The sequence below is a fragment of the Coffea arabica genome, chromosome 6e (assembly GCF_036785885.1).
Source record: "Coffea arabica cultivar ET-39 chromosome 6e, Coffea Arabica ET-39 HiFi, whole genome shotgun sequence".
NCBI classification, from domain to species: domain Eukaryota; kingdom Viridiplantae; phylum Streptophyta; class Magnoliopsida; order Gentianales; family Rubiaceae; genus Coffea; species Coffea arabica.
This window is the reverse complement of record NC_092321.1, coordinates 23509176-23528494: the sequence shown is the minus strand read 5'-3', so window position 1 is coordinate 23528494 and position 19319 is coordinate 23509176. Positions and strand designations below refer to the sequence as shown.

The following is a 19319-nucleotide window of genomic DNA, read 5'->3' as shown; positions in this document are numbered from 1 at the left end:
ACAAAATCAGTACGTGTATATACCTTAATTAGGCTCATCAATGTGGTTGCGTCTAGCATTTGTGTTTGATGTTTTATGTGTTTTTAAGTGGAAAGAAAGAGCAAATTAATCTTACTTTTCTTTTTTAGCATTAATGCAGTCATCCGGGCGTCGAAGAACCTTGAAGTAATATAGAAAATGGAGCATTTTCCCAATAAATGGAAGCCCCATATGACCAGGAGGAAGCTTGATGCCACGGGCGGAACATCAGATAGTTGCTGGAAGAGCGTAACGGATGTAATTCCACCACCACAACTAGAATCCCTACCGCTGTTATCAACGACTCTCCCCGTCACTTCCAGTTCCATATATTCATGCAATTGGATTATTTTCCTTTGCTTTTTAGCATACTTGCAGCTATAAATATATAGTGATAAATTTTGCACATGATTAAAATATGGACTTAGGAGCCTCTGTTTCAAATTTCATGGCACATTATGCTACACAACTTCTTAAAGGGGGCAAGTGTCCTGGCCACTAACAGAGATATTATAAAATTTGAATTCTTATCCATTATTACAAGAGACACATGTTAGTAGAATTAATAGTATAATGAAAGCTTAATAGGAAAAGTTGTTTCAGAAGATCTTTTAATAGAAAAAATGATGCTGAGGAGATTGTGATTTTGTCACAGTATTTCTCTTTATGTCACCAAGAAATATAATATAGCCGTCTAAATTTTGTTACATGTATAAGTACACAGCATTCAGGTTTCACTTTCGGATCCATTACTTAAAGCAACTTGGTGCCCACATGTCCTCAAACTCTTGTTGTCTAGACACTTGTACCAATAATTTTCTAAGTAAACATTTACTTTGGACAATCAACTTAACAAACTTATTACATAGATATACCATATATTAGATGAATAAGTTTCAAACTTGTTGCAAGTAGTTATTACACTATGATTTTGCTAGATCAACAGAAAATGTAACCCCAAAAAAAAAAAGAAAGAAGAAGAAAAGGGCCTGCAAACGTGATGACTACTTAAGAGTGACTGATTAAGGCTGAAAACTCCAAACAAGATCAAGAGGCACAAAATAGAACAGCGGGCTTCTTTTTCTATTAGATTCTGCTTATGTTAATCTCAACCCCATCAATTGGTCCTGGATGCGGGAGATAACTCATTTCTGCATCAGCATTAACTAGTTCCCACCTGAATATTTGTTTATCAGTATGGCATAAGCAAACAAAGTTACACTATTGTGAGACTTTATTTGCTTAATAAATAATAATTTCTGGATTTTGAATTTATGCTTTTCTCTTTCTCCTTTGGAAAGAAAAAAAAGTTGGTGTTCTCAAGAAAAAAAAAAGATTAATCTTTCCTACAACTTTAGTGTGTATACTAATGGGTTTAGATGCATATTATATTATCTCAGTTTAAATTTAACTACTAAATTTTGTATATGTAGTATGCATCTAAATTCACTAATGTATATATGTGACAGCCTCACCTTCCCGAACCAAAGGGTTCGGCGGACCGCCTGTCCAGCTCTCGCCAGGATTCAATCACTCATTACAGTCCTCAAATAAATTACAAAGTAAATCTCAAATATACATCCAATTCTCCATGAATATACATATCAAAACGAAGCGAAAACTAATTCCCAAGCGTGGAACGTACACATACATCCGATTCAAATCCAAACATCCATACAAACCCAAAAATTACACAAGATAAATCTAAAATCAAATTGTACAAGAGAAATCCATCCAGCCACACGAAGAACTTAATACAGGTACTTCTTTTGCCTCGATCCCTGTGGGGAGAAGAAAACAATTGGGGGTGAGCCAGAAGCTCAGCGAGTGACCAGTAAAATCAATAATCAAATAAGCTTTACAATAGTGCATTTAAATGATATCAAGAATCAGTGATCAAATGTGCGTATATTGCTCTTTTGAGCCAGTGAAATCCTTGTACTTAAATATCCAACGCTCCATTAGATCAGGTAACAGATAAACAGAAATAAGGAGCCATTGTGCTCCAAAGAATGCGTAAACAGTAGTGAAGACGTTGGTTCTAAGCACAAGATTTCCCAAGAACTCATCGGAGCCAAAATGTCATGGCACACACACAAACACAAATGATATGCAATCGAGTAACCAATGCAAGAATTAGTTCAAAAGTAACTTTGGAAATAGTTGAGGGATCACTCACCAACCACGGCTCACGAACCTTATCCATCATACATCATTGCCTTGCTCAAGTCGAAACCCTAGATTACAAATATCAGGTCAAGCAAAGGAATTCTAACATTATCAAGCTTCTATCACCTTTTGGCACTTTAATCACAATTGAAGCTACACTTATCGGATTGAAACGAATCTTACGGTGTTACGAAGCTAAGACATACACTAACATTTCTTATGAAGACTTCAAAGCCAAATCATACATATTCATGGTCAAAAACCGAAACCTTAGAGAAAAATGGAAACTGGCCGCGAAACAGGGCTTAAGGGCAGTCAAGGGTATTTCAGTCATTTCACAGGCTACAGTACTCCAATCGATCTGAAATTTTACAGGTAGATAGCTAACTCATATACCTACAACTTTCTAGAAGAACCATTGTAAGATTCAGAACACAATTCAGTCAAATTTGAGCCTCAAGTTGCTGCTTTATCCAGTAAAAGACAGAACAGGTATGTAATTTCAGTCAACTTTGGAAAATCACCATAAATCACACAGACAGAACCAGGGTCTGAAATTTTCATGGTTTATATTTCTATGAATCTAGTTTCAAACACAACAAACAGAACTCGATTCCGACATTTCTATATCAAATTATAGCAGATTTCCCGAGACTGCACAGAAGTTCCTACGAAAATTTTGACAGCACCTCCCTTTGTTTTTCTTTACTTATCCATCCAAACCTCAACACCAATCACTTCTCAATTCCACTACAATTGCATCCACAAATCACAAGCTATCAAATACCTTTAATTAGGGCTACAATACCCTTCAATTAGAACCAAGTAATAGCTCAAAATAAAAACCCTAAAGCTGGAATTTAGACACCTAAGCTGGAAATTTCTTGTAGGTGAATGAAACTAACACATATAAGCTCAATATTACACACAACAAAACTAACAATCCATGGTAAATACTTAAACATCAAATAAGGGCAGAAAAATCACCAAAAATCTGAAATTTCCCATAACACCACTTCCTTCATGAAATTTTTCCATAAAACTACACAACTCACAACTCTAAACCACCACTTAACAATTAATTAGAGTAAAGAGGAAGTTCTTGATAAAATACCTTAAAACCCCAAGAAGAGTAATAGCTTAGTACTTCCCTTTTCAAAACAACTCCACAAAACCCCTCAAGCTTCCTTAAAGATCCACTTTTATGGACTAATTTACAAAACTAATGGTTGAAACTCAAGATTGAAACATAGAATTGAAGTGCAAGATGAAGCTCTTTTTCTCTCTCTCATGAAGCTCGCCCAAGGAAGGTGAAGAAATGAAGATATTTTAGCCAAAAAGGAAGTTAAGAATGAAAGAAAATAGCCGGTCAAAGTTGGCTGCCGGACTGCCACGTTACAATCCGGCCAAAATCTGGCCGGATTCAAGATAGAAGCTAAACAAATTTTTTTCAAACGAGCCAACCAATCCGGCCAAGTATCCAGCCAGAAACTGGCTGGATATGTGACCGGATTCAACAAAAAGCACTGTTCACAGAAATTTTTTCCTTTTCTTCTTCTTTCGAGCGTCACAATATATCATCAGTGAATAAAATATGTGACTCCAAAAAAAAAGGTATAGTGGCACTTAGAAATTTCACCTGTATCTTACAACTAGATGGTGGATAAAAATAGCAACCTGCATTCGAGCAAGCATATTTCCTGGACAAATCTTTAAACCCCCACCGAAGACCATGAATGTCCCAGGCTTTGGTTGTTCCTGATTAAGGAAATATCTAACAGTTGATCAATGTATAACCCAAAATTTGTCTTCTCAATACAAGTGCAAATAATATTTGTGCTTACGTTCCATCTATCTGGATTGAAACACAATGGATCTTCAAAATTTTTTGGATCTGTATGAATGTATCGTAACCAGCAGATTACTTTCCATCCTTTAGGTATTTTGTATCCTGTGAGAATGAGTTTCAACAGTTTTTAAGCAGAGGAAGACAAGTTGTATCCTCTTACATGCGCATCCTAAGTGCTTCTACAGAAAAGTTTACAGCTCTACTTATTTACTTTCTTTGATGATCTAAATACTAAAAGAAATGGATTACTTTTACCTTTGTACTCAACATCCCTCTTAGCTTTCCTGAAAACAAATGCTGATACATTGGCTAATCTTATTGTTTCTTCCACATCCTGCTTGTAAATATGATTAAATTAAGACAATCAAGCAATAATAGACAAGAAAATGCATAGTAATACGTACAGTAACTATCTGCCTATGAATGCTTAGCCACATAATTCTTTATGTGGTATCAAACACAAATAAAGTACCATGTCAAATAACTGATGGTATTTATAACTTTTGACTATATGATAAAGGGATAAGTTGGATCTATGAAATACGTTCCCATAAAACAAGATGCATCATCGCCACCATTTGCATCCTCCACAAATGATGAGATTTTCAAAAAGGCACACGACTACTATTTTAATGTAAATGTTTTTTCTTTCTTTTTTCTATTTGGTGTTCTTAAGGAACTAGATAAGCACAAAAAAAAAAGAAGGTTGGGGCCAATATTAAACCTTTACAATTACCAATCATTCTCTCAATTGCAACACTTTTCAACAAAATTTACTCTTCTACATTTTTTAAAAAATAGACCTACTTCTTATTTAATTACCTTAGGACACCAAATAGACGAACCTTTAACAAACTAATAATAGTATTAGCATTTCCTAACTAATCTCCGTATAATCTTGGTGCACATATACCTTGTTTGTGTACTGCAATTTCAGAATGTCATCACGTCTTATGAAATCGCCATTTGTACCAACATTCATGTGCTCCTCCTACAATTCATTCGATTTAGAGTCATGAAAAAGGAAACATATATAAATGTAATCAAGAACAAGTAAAGAAGTTTATCTTTGGTTGTCATCTAGATAGTGCTTGGAAGTTACTTATACCTGTAGCTTTTTGAGTATATTGGGGTGCTTGGCGAGATAATACAAAATCCACATAATTGAAGTGAAGTAAATTCGTAGCCAGCAATTATTAGGCCTACAATGTTATCAAGCACCTCTTCATCTTGTAATTGATTACCATCGTCATCTTTTAGGTTCAAGAATTGGTCCAACAAATCAAACTCAGCTCTTGCAGCATTGCCTTCAAACTTTCTCTTATTTATCTCCTTGGTAAAAATTGTCACGACTTTCTTCCGACACTGTGGAATGACAAATTTGTGATTAGTGATTGGAATTTAAGTCTAGCTCATACAAGAATTGGAACTTTAGAAATTAACAACCTCCCTTAAAGGGAATTCACTCATTTTTCTACTATTTTAGCTTAAGAGTGAGCTTGCTAGCCTGGAGGGCATGATGATAAGCAGTCCCTGGAATTTTAATTGGTTGACTTCTAACTCCTTTGATCATACCCGTAAATAGCTGATCAAGTGTATCCAAATGGGGTCCTGGCTCAAACCCGGAAAAGTACTTCCCAATATTTTCAAAAGTAACCTTCAAGGACAATGAAAAAATAATGAAAAATAAGGAAAATGATGGCCTAAAGAGATTTCATGAAAGTTGAAATTAGTGTGATAACTTACTGACAGGTGTCGAACCTGTGCAATAATAATAAATAAAACCTAACTACCACTTGAAGTAGCCAATAATCAATTCTAGTACTGGAGCAGGGACCCTAGATGTGCAAAGGGTTACTTGATTCACCTTGTTCCCGAAGAGTTTGTTTAATCCGATATACCAGAATTAATTATTTAACTGAATTCACTAACTAGTAGACAGTGGCAAACAGGGTCGTCTCCTCAGGGACTGGGGAGAAATTTGTTTCCTTTCGAGTCAAGACAAATAGGGGTTTTCAGGATTAAATGCTAACTAAATGAATTAAATGCAGAAAATAATTAATTAAAAGAAATAATTAGGAGAGCTCTTGCCAAGGGTACACTTCATAAATGGTTCATGCACTGATCATCGATTCACAAATAATTCCAACATTTATTAATAGATTAGTTATAGTTGTCATGCACGTGATAAACAACCAACCTTTTCTTAATTTCTCGATAGTTAAGGTACGACCGTTAACTATTTCTCTAATTCGGAAACAACCCTAGGTACGACCATAGGATTTAATTTCTAGATTGTATTAATAATTAGAAAGGCCCAATCCTAACTAACAAACACGCTACGAGGGTTTGTTTAAGTTAGATCATATGTTTCCCTGACATAAACCCAATCACGCCAGTTGCTACTGAGATGGAGATAATCGAACAATTACGGATTCAATTACCCCTAATTAGCAAAATAGCCTATATGAATAATTAATTATTGCGCACTAATCAATCATACATAAGAGCTATAACAATTAAAAGCAGGAAACATATAAATACCAATAGATGAAAGAAACAATTAAAAACGGTTTAGATCTCACAGTAATTGCCGAACTACATCGTCAGTTGTCCTCTTGACTAGAAAATGAAAATTTAGCTACATATCCTCAAGGGAAATCCGCAGGACTCCCTTGCTAACCATCTGTTCCTTCTCCCCCAAAGGCTAACGAAAGAAGACAAAGAAAAACAACCCCCCCCCCCGCCGTCCCTCTCAATTCCTCTTTTGTAGCTTCCTAAGGAAAACTAAACTCCTGATTACGCGGGATCCGGCTTTTTCTCCCTCAAATCCGTGCAAAGGAAATCAAAAGACAAGAAATTGCTGCTTCCTTTTTCGTCTCTAGCCACCCAGATGCTCAATTGATTGCCGCCGAATTTGCCTCCACCTAATTACCTAATTGATTGGTTTCCTAATACCAATCCAACTCTTAAAAAGATTCCTATTACAAATCAATTTCCTCCACCTTTCCTTTTCCTTGAGAATGATCCCCCGAAATAAGGAAAGTCCTGGCAGCTAACAAATTAGGAAGTTGACTCGGATTGGGAGACTGTCTAATATCAATCCCGACCTTCTGGCCTTGAATGTAGATCCCAAACGTACCACCATCAAATTAATTGGAAAATTATCATTTTTAATCACATTTTACTCCTTTTCCTGCAATTGGCACCATTAACCAAATATAAGTAGAATCTATCAATTAAAATAATATTTGGCTAAAATCAAGGAAAAAATAATTATTAATTTAGCAACAAATTATGACCTATCAATTTCCCCCATACCTAAACCATACTTGTCCTTAAGCATGAGAACAACAAATCAAGTAATCAAATTCAAACAATGGTATTACTCAAACTTTCTATTGCCAAGATACAATTAAAACATATGTCAAGTATTAGTGGCAATTTGCAAGAAATATCTCTCCAATTAGCTTTCAAGATCAAGGACTCTTTCAATTTATGACTAACTAATCTAAGAATATAAAATATTCAACCAGCATCCATAAGCAAATGGTTCGACTATTAAGCAAAATCTCAACAATAAAATTCATGGATCAGCGGGTTAGCAATTCATTCACATTTTTCACTATTAGCACTTTTTTCTAAAATATCCCCACCCTTGATTGATTTTTTTTTCGGGGAAATGCTTAGTCTTTAGCCATTTAAGCGTTTTGACTCAAACTCCGATATTGGCCAAATGAAGGAGCCCGGTTACTCAACTTTTATCGCTAAAGGACCACATACTCATAGCTATCGTTGTTTTTTGACGCGAAAATCGACACTTATGGTGAAAACCTCCGGTTACTAGGCAACGTTACTAGCGGAGTATAGCCAAATACTATTCATAAATAAGCACCAAATTAAAATTAAAAATCACACAAACCCGCTTCATTTCTTAAACATGGAGAACTAAGATTATTAGTTAAACCAATTTGCATAAAAAAAATGCTAGACAAATATTTACAATACTTAGAAAAGTTAACCAAAAAGTGCAAAAGTCACAAAATCTCAAATATTCACCAAAAAGATACTCTTAAACTTAACCATGTCATACTTAACACTTTAGACTGTAAAATCTTAGTAATAGAAAAATTTGAGACATCGAACCATCGTTAATCAGAAACAATCACAAAAATGCACAAAGATAGGCAAAAATTGGATAAAATTTAACAAAGTCAAACAAAAAATTCCAACAAAAATGCCTACACTTGCACTTTTTCAATAAAATACCGATATACTACTCACCCCACACCTAAATCTTACATTGTCCCCAATGTAAGCAATAAAGAATAAAATACAAAGGAAAAAGGGACAACGAAACTTCCCTGATCATCAAAGGGGGGTCTCGAGCAGCTATGGCATAAGTGGGATTGGTAGTGTGAAGCCAACATGGTGGATCTTTATTGCTCCCAAACCAAAATAGGAGATGCCCACAGATAGTGAAAATGGAGATGATCATGGGAGGTGGCTAGCGGCGGCAGCATGGTGTGGTAGCAATGGTGACGAGCAGAAACAGCGCGAGTAGCGGAGTTTGAGGTCCTAAGGTTGTGGTCCTGCAACTGGAAAAGGAAAGAAAGGAAGAAAAAGGAATGGGAGAGAAGAAGAAAAGAGAAAGAAAGAAGAAAGAAAGAGAAAAGAGAAAGAAAGAAAGAAAAAGAAATGAAATGAAATGTTTTTTTTGAACCACTGCGTTAGACGTAGGCACGCCTAACTACCCTTGAGTCTTCTAACCAACCTACGAAAATTAAGATTCTTAAACATGACCACTTGGCGTGGGCACGCCTAATTACTAGGGAGTCTTCTGACCAATTTTCGAAAATTGAGTTCCTTAAGCGTGACCACCTGGCGTGGGCACGCTTAACTAATGGAGAGTCTTCTGCCTGCAGACGCGAATTGCCTTCCTTCGACGTGACCACTTGGCGTGGGCACATCTAACTACTAAGTAGTCTTCTGTCCGCCAAATTAAAACCTCTTTCCTTAGACGTGACCACTTGGCGTGGGCACGCCTAACTGCTAGCTCCTGCCACAAAAACTACAACTCAATAAATGCAAATAACACTCAGCAAAACTCCATAAACACAAGAAAACTAAAACAAATAGTCTTGGGTTGCCTCTCAAACAGCGTCTTTCTTTAATATCTTTGGCTAGACATCGCCATGTTTATTCACGAAGGATAAAATCTTGTGACTCGTTTCAATGCTTCATCCTCTATATAGTCCTGATATCCCTCGTAAATGAAGTAATTCTTGAATACACGAGGTACGGTCTTCCATGGATTAGTAGATGATGCCAAACAAACAAGTAACGACCTTAATTCTTCACTCACTCCTCCATCACGAGCACTTATTGGTTCGAGATATTTTGCCATCGTGACTCTTAACATATTCCTGTCATGAAACTCAAAGTCGTCTGGTATAATAAAATTAATCTCATTAACAGGAATTAAAGAATAAGAGTCAGGAGAATGTTGATAAAGGAATGGAGGAGATGTCACCGCATTTGGAGATTGTTTACTGGATTCATCCACTTGAACAATTTGATATTGGGGTTCCATTTCTTGCACTTCAATTTCCTTTTCAACTACATCTTTAGATTCTTCTCTTTGAGACTCTTGCAGTTCCATGTCATTTGTCAAGATAATTGTACTCTCATCTTCTTTAAGGTCGTTGATGGTTTGTACGGACAATTCTTCATAAATTGGAGAAATCAATTTACTCATTGTAGATTCCAATTCACGCCTTCCTTTTTCCATCTCTTTAATCAACCTTTGTGTCTCCTGTTGAAATTGATATATGTTAGTAGCTAGTAATTCAACTATTTCTTCAAGAGACATACCTGACATGGATGACGGTTCTTGAGACTCTAGTTGTTGAAAATCTATTGGCCTTTGTTCATAATTAAAATTGGAATCATCCCACCATCCTTTATCATACCCGTTTGAATAAGGGTCATACCACGTTTGATATTGAGGTGAAAAATTTTTAAAAGCATCGATTGAAGCACTTAGACCATCTTGATATGCAGGGCATATGTCGATTGAATGACCTGAGGCAAAATAAGTTCCACAATTTGCAATAGCCCATTGATCATTAGAAAAAGCACGAGTCTTATAACCCCTTCTAGAAATAAAATCCAATCTATCACCAAAATACGGAGTGTTAGTAGCCATAAACTATATATAAAAAAATAAGAAAAAAATAAAATAAAAAAATGAAAACAAGATGAAGTAAAAAAGAAACAAATTAATCAGGCACTAGTCCTCGGCAACGGCACCAAAAATTGACAGGTGCCGAACCTGTGCAATAATAATAAATAAAACCTAACTACCACTTGAAGCAGCTAATAATCAATTCTAGTATTGGAGCATGGACCCTAGGTGTGCAATAGGTTACTTGATTCACCCTATTCCCGAAGAGTTTGCTTAATCTGATATACCAGAATTAATTATTTAACTGAATTCACTAACTAGTAGACAGTGACAAGTAGGGTCGTCTCCTCAGGGATTGGGGAGAAATTTGTTTCCTTTCGAGTCAAGACAAATGGGGGTTTTTAGGATTAAATGCTAACTAAATGAATTAAATGCAGAAAATAATTAATTAAAAGAAATAATTAAGAGAGCTCCAACCAAGGGTACACTTCAGAAATGGTTCATGCACTGATTATCGATTCACAGATAATTCCAACATTTATTAATAGATTAGTTATAGTTGTCATGCACGTGATAAACAACCAGCCTTTTCTTAATTTCTCGATAGTTAAGATACGACCGTTAACTATTTCTCTAACCCGGAAACAACCCTAGGTACGACCGTAGGATTTAATTTCTAAATTGTATTAATAATTAGAAATACCCAATCCTAACTAACAAACACGCTACGAGGGTTTGTTTAAGTTAGATCATATGTTTCCCTGACATAAACCCAATCACGCCAGTTGCTACTGAGATGGAGATAATCGAACAATTACGGATTCAATTACCCCTAATTAGCAAAATAACCTATATGAATAATTAATTAATGCGCACTAATCAATCATACACAAGAGCTATAACAATTAAAAGCAGGAAACATATAAATACCAATAGATGAAAGAAACAATTAAAAACGATTTAGATCTCACAGTAATTGCCGAACCAAATCGTCAGTTGTCCCCTTGACTAGAAAATGAAAATTTAGCTACACATCCTCAAGGGAAATCCGCAGGACTCCCTTGCTAACCATCTGTTCCTTCTCCCCCAAAGGCTAACGAAAGAAGACAAAGAAAAACAACCCCCCCCCCCCCCCCCGCCGTCCCTCTCAATTCCTCTTTTGTAGCTTCCTAAGGAAAACTCCTGATTACGCGGGATCCGGCTTTTTGTCCCTCAAATCCGTGCAAAAGAAATCAAAAGACAAGAAATTGCTGCTTCCTTTTTCGTCTCTAGCCACCCAGATGCTCAATTGATTGCCGCCGAATTTGCCTCCACCCAATTACCTAATTGATTGGTTTCCTAATACCAATCCAACTCTTAAAAAGATTCCTATTACAAATCAATTTCCTCCACCTTTCCTTTTCCTTGAGAATGATCCCCCGAAATAAGGAAAGTCCTGGTAGCTAACAAATTAGGAAGTTGACTCGGTTGGGAGACTGTCCAATATCAATCCCGACCTTCTGGCCTTGAATGTAGGTCCCAAACGTACCACCATCAAATTAATTGATAAATTATCAATTTTAATCACGTTTTGCTCCTTTTTCTACAGTTGGCACCATTAACCAAATATAAGTAGAATCTATCAATTAAAATAATATTTGGCTAAAATCAAGGGGAAAATAATTATTAATTTAGCAACAAATTATGACCTATCACTTACATAAAGAAAATTTATATAGATCTATATTTTTTATACATATATTAGTCTACATTCTTAGCTTCTTGCAATGCTACAATTCTTCCTTTTTCTGACCATTGTCGAAGGGCTGCAACTATTCTTGGTTGGACCATAATGGTTACCTTACGGAGAGCATCAGGTTGATTAATGACCTTCACAACTAAGCCTCTAATCCTTGCATGTGATGATCCTTGAAGGAAAAGGAGGGAATTGTTGCCTATAATTTGAGTGGCAGGCCATCCTATGCCAAAGTTTGCATCCGATTGAAGGATGAATTTGTTGTTAGGAAAACAGTAACAACTACAACAATAAAAAACAGCTTTGACGTGAAAATTCACTTTCCTTAAGGAAATTTGCCTCCACTATTGTACTACCTGGTTTGCAGCAATTCCCTCTAGGAATAACAAAGCCAACCAGAATTTTCACACAGTAGTATGCAGAAATTCTCCCAAAAACAATTTAGCGAATATTATTTTGAACGAAATAGAAGAATAGTAAAATCAGAAGTAAAAAGTGAGGCCTCTGTTATCTGGACACTATTATTTATAATGTTCAGATACCCCAAAAGAAATGTCATATCTTTTGAAAACGTATTTCTTCATGAATAGGTACCTTTTAAAATGAATGGACACTTAACGGTTGTATGCACTGTATCACCAGATACAACCCTTAAAAGAAAACCGTTTAGTTAAGAAGAAATATTAAAATGAAATTAATTAAAATTAATTTCAGTTCTTAAGACCCAAGTGCCCAAGTGCCAATCTTTTGACCATTAAATTTATATTTTAATTTAATAGTCAACATGACAAATGCATGTGCAATTTTGAAGTTTCCCTCCAAAATTTCTTACAATCCAAATTGATTTGAATAGGTGTGCACTTGATTATAAACGTCTTCTATACTTCATATACTTTCAATGTGGGATTTATCACTAACTATTTCCAACATTTGTTAGCTGATGGAAAGCATGCAATTATAGAGGGTGAACCAAAGAGATGGCTTTTGTACGATCCTTCTCCATCACCATATCTGATTTAAAAGATTAATTCCGAAGAACCATGTTAATTCTAATTAATTTTACTCTACCGCTGATGAAGTCAATTTGTATCTTTTTTATTTTTTTGGGAAAGCTTATTGTTTAACAATTTGTAACCAACAAGTCGAAATACTGTGCTAGGTAGAAGAAATGTCAACTCACCTCCCACTTAATCCCCAACTTGCGGATTTGACATGAGCACACGGTGACAACATCAATTTCTCAAAACAGGTTAGGCAACATCAATTTTGTTTAATCAATTCTCTTGGCACCAATAACTCAAATATAATTTGGGGGCATAAAATAATCATGATCTTCATCTATTCAAATGCTATAACTTATTAAATTTGTTATTTTGGAACAGGTTAGAGCATAATAATTAAATCCGGCACAGTCATCAACCTGGTAAGTAGATTGGTTAAAGGGTTTAATCACGAGTTAATTGGTTGAACTAGTGGGTCATAATATAATGAAATAATATAATTGTTAAGAAAATATAATTATTGAACTGGTGATCAAATTCATCAAGTTTTGGAGTTCATTAGTTGAAGCGACGGGTTGATGACTTTTCAATAGGAATCTTTATTATCCTCTCCAACTATCAACCTAACCCAGTTAAATAATCGATTCACTGGATTAGCCAATTGAACTGCTCAAATAGACCGGGTTTAATAACTTTGTTTTAGAGTGGCATGACATCACCTTTACGTCTTTTCCTGCCTATTTGTAGGGAAAATTACAGGAGTAGCTCCCATCAAATTTACAAGTTATCCTTTTCTAGTCCTTCACATTTATTGTTGATTTGATTGGAAATTTATGATTGTAGAGAGTTTTCAAGCATGCTAAATGGCATGGTGAGTGAAAATACTTACCTCAAAACGCCATTAGCTAATAAAGTTGAGGACACTACGGATTTTAAGTGATTTGATTAGACTGCAATGTTGCAATTTCTGGTAAACTTTTAGCTCCAATTCCCAATCTCCATTACTTTTTTTGAGTGAAAATCTTTACCACAAAACATCATCAGCTAATAAAGTTGAGGGCATTACGGATTTATATGTGATTTGATTAGACTGCATATAAACTCTTCTTTTATACTGTATTAAGGGAAGGAACGTGTCATGACCTGAAAACTTAAGAAAATGGTATTGTTTATGAAATGTTTTAACAGGAAAATGTTTTCTTGCATAAAATAATCCACCCATCAATACATGTCTACAATATTCACCTTTTTGGGTTCGAAAATATTGAGGATAATTTTAAACCATGTTCTTCAATTAAATTGAATGTCATAGGTCCATTATAAGATAGAAATTGAAAAAGAAAAGGTGCAAAAGCAATTTTAGTTCTTCACTATTATTGTAGCATTCTTTTCATATTCCAAATTTCATTTACACTACAAGAATTTGATAGCGAGATTGATCCTTTTTAAGTTCAATTCATCAAAAGGCACATAACTAACGTGTGGAGCACTTGAGGAAGTAGACATGCAATTGTCTACAAGATGTTGCAGAAATTGCTACAGCCAAATGCCATGAACTTGGGCCAATGGCCTCCATGTATATAGCAATAAGTTGGATAGTTGTGCAAACAAACTTACTAGTAATAAAATTGAACAAGAAAGGAATAAAACTCAAGCATGGAGAAAAACCTTACTTGTATCTTTTATTGTTAATGAAGTCGTCATGTCGATGAATAACCTTAAAATACAAAAGAAAATGAAGCATTTCTCCAAAAAATGGAATCCCCATGTGGCCAGGAGGAAGCTTGGTCGTGATGCTGCCTCCAGAATGCCAGAAAGTAACTGGCAGAGCAAATTGGAAATAGTTCCACCATCACAACCCCCATCCCAGTAGTGTTATGATTCCCACCACAATTGCCATCCACATCCCTAAGGTTATTCCATCTTTGTGAGTTAAGGCTCTAATACTTCATATGATGTACTCCTAGGTGGCATATGACCGGGTTTAAATACACTTACTTGCGATGCAATCATTTGTATCTTATACCCAAGATATTATTCTTTCAAGTATTATTACAAGAGGACAAATGTAAATTGTACTTATTTAGTTGGGAACACATGTAAACTGTACTTATTTCGGGCTGTGGCAGTTCGTGTGGCTACGCAGCAACCATGTATGGCGTTGTCATTTTCACCAAAAAGGAGTGGTGAGACTCAAAGCTGATGAGCTCTCCAAGAGTGCCACTACCATGGTTAGAAATTGATAGCTACTCCTCTTGTTGTCCACATTGACAAAGTAGTTGTCAATGTGGACCATTCTTGGTATAAGCATGGCTAGGTGGTCTCTGAGTAATTCACTTCTGCTTAAGTTTCATCTAAACTAATTCACTTTTGCTTAAGTTTCATCCACTTTTTATCTTCTGCAGTATGGTACAAAATAGGGCTTCTAACCAATGCTTGAAATCTAGTATTTTAGATTTCTCACTCTTTGGAAAGCTTGTTACTGCCTACAAACATGAAATCATTCAGACTATTTGTTTTAATTAGCAAAAACTGCCAAATGATAGAAAGAAATTGACTTATTTGCTTAGTTCAGATTCATACCCTTGGTATAGATATTGTGCATCCTTCTGAAACTTGTTTGTGAGTTTCCTACTTCCGAAGTAATGAACCCATCCATTAACTTCTTCCCTGCAAAAAAGTTTGAAGGCAGATTGAAAGTTAGTGTCACATTTACCTCCAATTTTTCAATTTGCAATACCATATATATGTTTTTTTATTAACACTATGTACTTGTGAAGGATTTGCATAGCTTTCTCTCAACTTATGATTTTTCAAATAATAGGAAGCCGGCAAGTCATAATAATCTGAATAAATGAACAATATAGAGTTAGCTACTTTTTAGATGTTAATTTTAGTAACCTCATAAAAGGCTTGCCAGCAAGTTGTCTACATACATATTTGAAAATTGAAACAAACAACATCATACGTAAATTGGTTTTTTCTCAAACATTTTGAGTATTCTTTTCTGAAACTGTTAGTAGGATGAAAAAAAAACTAAAAAAACCAATTATCGTTAAAAAAAAAGAATTTGAAAAAATGCTGACAGAGAAAGTCCCAACACAAAATCTAGGTTACTGACAAAAAAGTCTCAACATGAACAATAGTCTACTGATAAAAAAGTCTCCAAGCTATCGGCTGTTGAAAAAACAAAATCTTTATTAACAACAAAAACAACCCCAACCCCAAGAAAAACCTATAGTATATTGTTGACATATTCCTCTTTTCTCACACATATTTTGCCTCCCTATATACATTGATTTTATGAAATTTGTCTTCTATAGTTTTTGGATAAAATATTTTGGGTTCTACACTTGGTGCTTGGATCATTTAGTTTTGAAAGATATGAAACGTTCTAGAATGTGGATGTGTAGCTTGTTCTTATCGTATAATGAATATTATATTGTTGATTTATTCCTCTTCTTGTACACATATTTTGCCACCCGATATACATTGATTTTATGAAATATATTTTTTCTATAGTTTTTTTATCAAATTTTTTGGGTTATACACTTTGTGCTTGGATCAGCTATGAAACTTTCTAGGATATGGATGTGTTCTCTGAATTTATTCTAGTTCTTTAGATTTTGCTATGTGACATCTATAATAGAAATTTACATAAAAAAATGACATGTTTATGGAAATATTATTCTTCCTCTACAACAATACCATGTAGTCCTCTAGTCTTATGGTTGTTTGCCTTCTAATTTCATGTTTTTCATGCTTCTTCCTCTTTTTTTAGATACTAGTTTTCCCAATTGTGATATATTTTTATGCATTCTCCATAAATGGAGCTATTATTAAATTCAAATTCATTGAAGCTCAGTTGATATTCTTTTTTTTTTTTTTACTAAAATGGCTCTGTTGATATTCTAGAATGAAAGTTTCCATGCTTGAGCATGGAAAGTTCATGTATTCTAGTGATTATAGGATATGTGTTACATGATCAGGAGAAACATCATAAATCCAGGTGTATCTGGAATATTAAGAAGTATGTTTCTCTTAGAGTTCATGTTCAAATAAGGAAGGGAAAAGAAAATCTAAAATCTACTACTAATGATATCGACGAAGTGTCGAATCTGGTCAATGCTACTATTTTAGTTTAAGAGAGAGCATCATTCCACTCTATGCCTTAAACTTTGCATGAAATCTTATTTTGCACTATATACTTTAATTCAGGTCACATTTCACCTTTATTTTTATAATCAGTCCACTTTAGGTCCAATAATTAATAGTTTGCAAATACTAAATTGAAAAGAAGCATATTAGCAATAATATTGTATTTACCAAGGGTAAGGAAAAAAAATTAATATTTTCAAGTGATCGCAGAATTAAGAACTATGCTGCTGACATGCTTCATCTCCCTCATCTTTCAATAGTATTAGCGCCATTGGACTAAAGTCCATAGTGGGACAGATACATGTTAAAGTTAAGATTGCTTCATCAGAAAAGGTTAAAAGATGCAATGTGTAGCATATTATATTTGGGGGTACAAAGTGAGAAATGGTATAAAGTCTGTGCATGCAAAATAATATTAGTCCCTAAAAAAATATTTCATTCATCTTACCTAACCTCTTTAGGTTTTTATTACCAAGGTTCACTTCTAAACATTTCAACATCCATAATAAAAAACCTTCTTAATTTCCCCAAAAAAAAATCTTCTTATACTCCGTTTTCACTAAGGTCATATACCTTTGTCAATCAATGATCTTTAAGTTTGAACACCCAACATTTTAGGCAAATTTAAATTTTGACAACTTTATATACAAAAAAGTAGGGACTTTGATACTATATGTAATTTTGTATAAAGTAAAATGTCATCTTAAATACTTTTTTTTTAAAAAAATTTTAAGTAGCACAAGAAGAATGAAGCAAATTAAAATTGGTCCATACTAGCAATACATACATCATTATTTTTTTTTGGTTTAATGCATCATGCTTGCTAACCTGGAGGGAGTGATAATAAGCAGTTCTGGGTATTTTAATTGGTTGACTTCTAACTCCTTGAGTTGCCACTCGCAACATCTTAACAAATTCAGGGATAACTCACAAGGAACTTGCAAGGACCATCATAGGAGTAATTGGAAATGTCATATCCTTTGGCATGTTTGTCTCCCCTACGCCCACATTCGTAAACATAGGGAGAGCCAAGTCTGTTCAACATTTCAAGCCAGACCCCTACCTTGCCACAACACTGAATTGTGCAATGTGGGTGTTCTATGGCCTTCCAATCGTCAAGAAGGATAGCATTTTGGTTTCAACGATCAACGGTGTTGGACTTGTAATTGAGGCCATCTTTGTCACCTTGTTCTTCATCTATTCCAATTGGCAAAAACATTGAAAAATCTTTCATTTTCTTGCGGGTGAAGCAATGATTTTGGCCATAGTCATCATCAGTGCCTTAACGGCTTTGCATGGTAGCAATAGGTCATTATTTGTCAGTGTCTTGTACACAATCCTCAATGCTGGGATGTACTTTTCGCCAGTGATTGTTATGAGTAGCGTAATTAAGACAGAGTGTGAGATACATGTCATTCTCATTGTTGCTTGCTAATTTTGTGAATGGTGTTGTTTGGTTTTCATATGCTTTCCTCAGATTCAATCCCTGGCTCGTGATTCCCAATGGCCTTGGAACCCTTGGTGGACTAATTCAGCTCATACAATATGCTACATATTACGGCTCAACAAACTGAGGTGAAAATCAGGATGAAGATGGCAAGGCTAAGGAGGTCCAACTATCCTTTGAAGCCGAAGTGACATAAAGACTAAGGATAGAAGGGGAAAGGGAAAATTATGATCCTCATCAATGAGACATTTTCTAAGCTTTGCTTTTACATTTTCCTTTATTTCTTATGTGTTAACTATGTCTTATTTGTCAAACTTTAGTTACTTTTTGATAAATCCCTTTCTGCCAAAAAAAAAAAAAACTCCTTTGATCATGCCCGCAAATAGCTGATCAAGTGTATCCAAATGAGGTCCTGGTTCGAACCCGAAAAACTACTTCCCAATATTTTCAAAAGTAACCTTCAAGGACAATGAAAAAATAATGAAAAATAAGGAAAATGATGGCCCAGAGAGATTTCAGGAAAGTTGAAATTAGTATGACAACTTACATCAAGAAAATATTATTTAGATCTGCATTTTTTATACACATATTAGTCTACCTTCTTAGCTTCTTGCAATGCTACAATTCTCCCCTTTTTTGACCACAGCTGAAGGGCTGTAACTATTCTTGGCTCGACCATAATGGCTATCTTACAGAGAGCATCAGGTTGATTAATGGCCTTCACAACTAAGCTTCTAATCCTTGCATGTGATGAT

The 19319-nt window shown here is 35.0% G+C and overlaps 1 protein-coding gene and 1 pseudogene across 1 annotated transcript; one reads left to right on the top strand and one right to left on the bottom strand.

Annotated features, from left to right (window-relative positions):
• Window positions 1–1104: 1104 nt before the first annotated feature.
• Window positions 1105–14535, bottom strand: LOC113696609 (ent-kaurenoic acid oxidase 1-like). Its single transcript, XM_072056127.1, has 9 exons — window positions 14439–14535; window positions 12063–12181; window positions 5544–5693; window positions 5258–5401; window positions 4950–5027; window positions 4292–4370; window positions 4032–4138; window positions 3827–3945; window positions 1105–1195 (listed from the first exon to the last, which is right to left on the bottom strand). The coding sequence occupies exons 1-9, from the start codon at window positions 14533–14535 to the stop codon at window positions 1105–1107; spliced, it is 984 nt and encodes a 327-aa protein (XP_071912228.1).
• A 126-nt stretch (window positions 14536–14661) lies between these two features.
• On the top strand, window positions 14662–18691 carry LOC113696608 (bidirectional sugar transporter SWEET5-like; annotated as a pseudogene).
• The last annotated feature ends 628 nt before the right edge of the window (window positions 18692–19319 follow it).

What these genes read in the sequence shown, in the direction of transcription:
- LOC113696609 (XM_072056127.1), bottom strand. Translation starts at nt 14,535, where the DNA reads ATGGAGGCCATTGGCCCAAGTTCATGGCATTTGGCTGTAGCAATTTCT. An exon ending in CTTCCTCAAGTGCTCCACAC is followed by an intron (nt 12,182 to 14,438) that starts GTTAGTTATGTG and finishes ACTTTGGCATAG; the next exon opens with GATGGCCTGCCACTCAAATT. An exon ending in AACCTGATGCTCTCCGTAAG is followed by an intron (nt 5,694 to 12,062) that starts GTAACCATTATG and finishes TTGTCCTTGAAG; the next exon opens with GTTACTTTTGAAAATATTGG.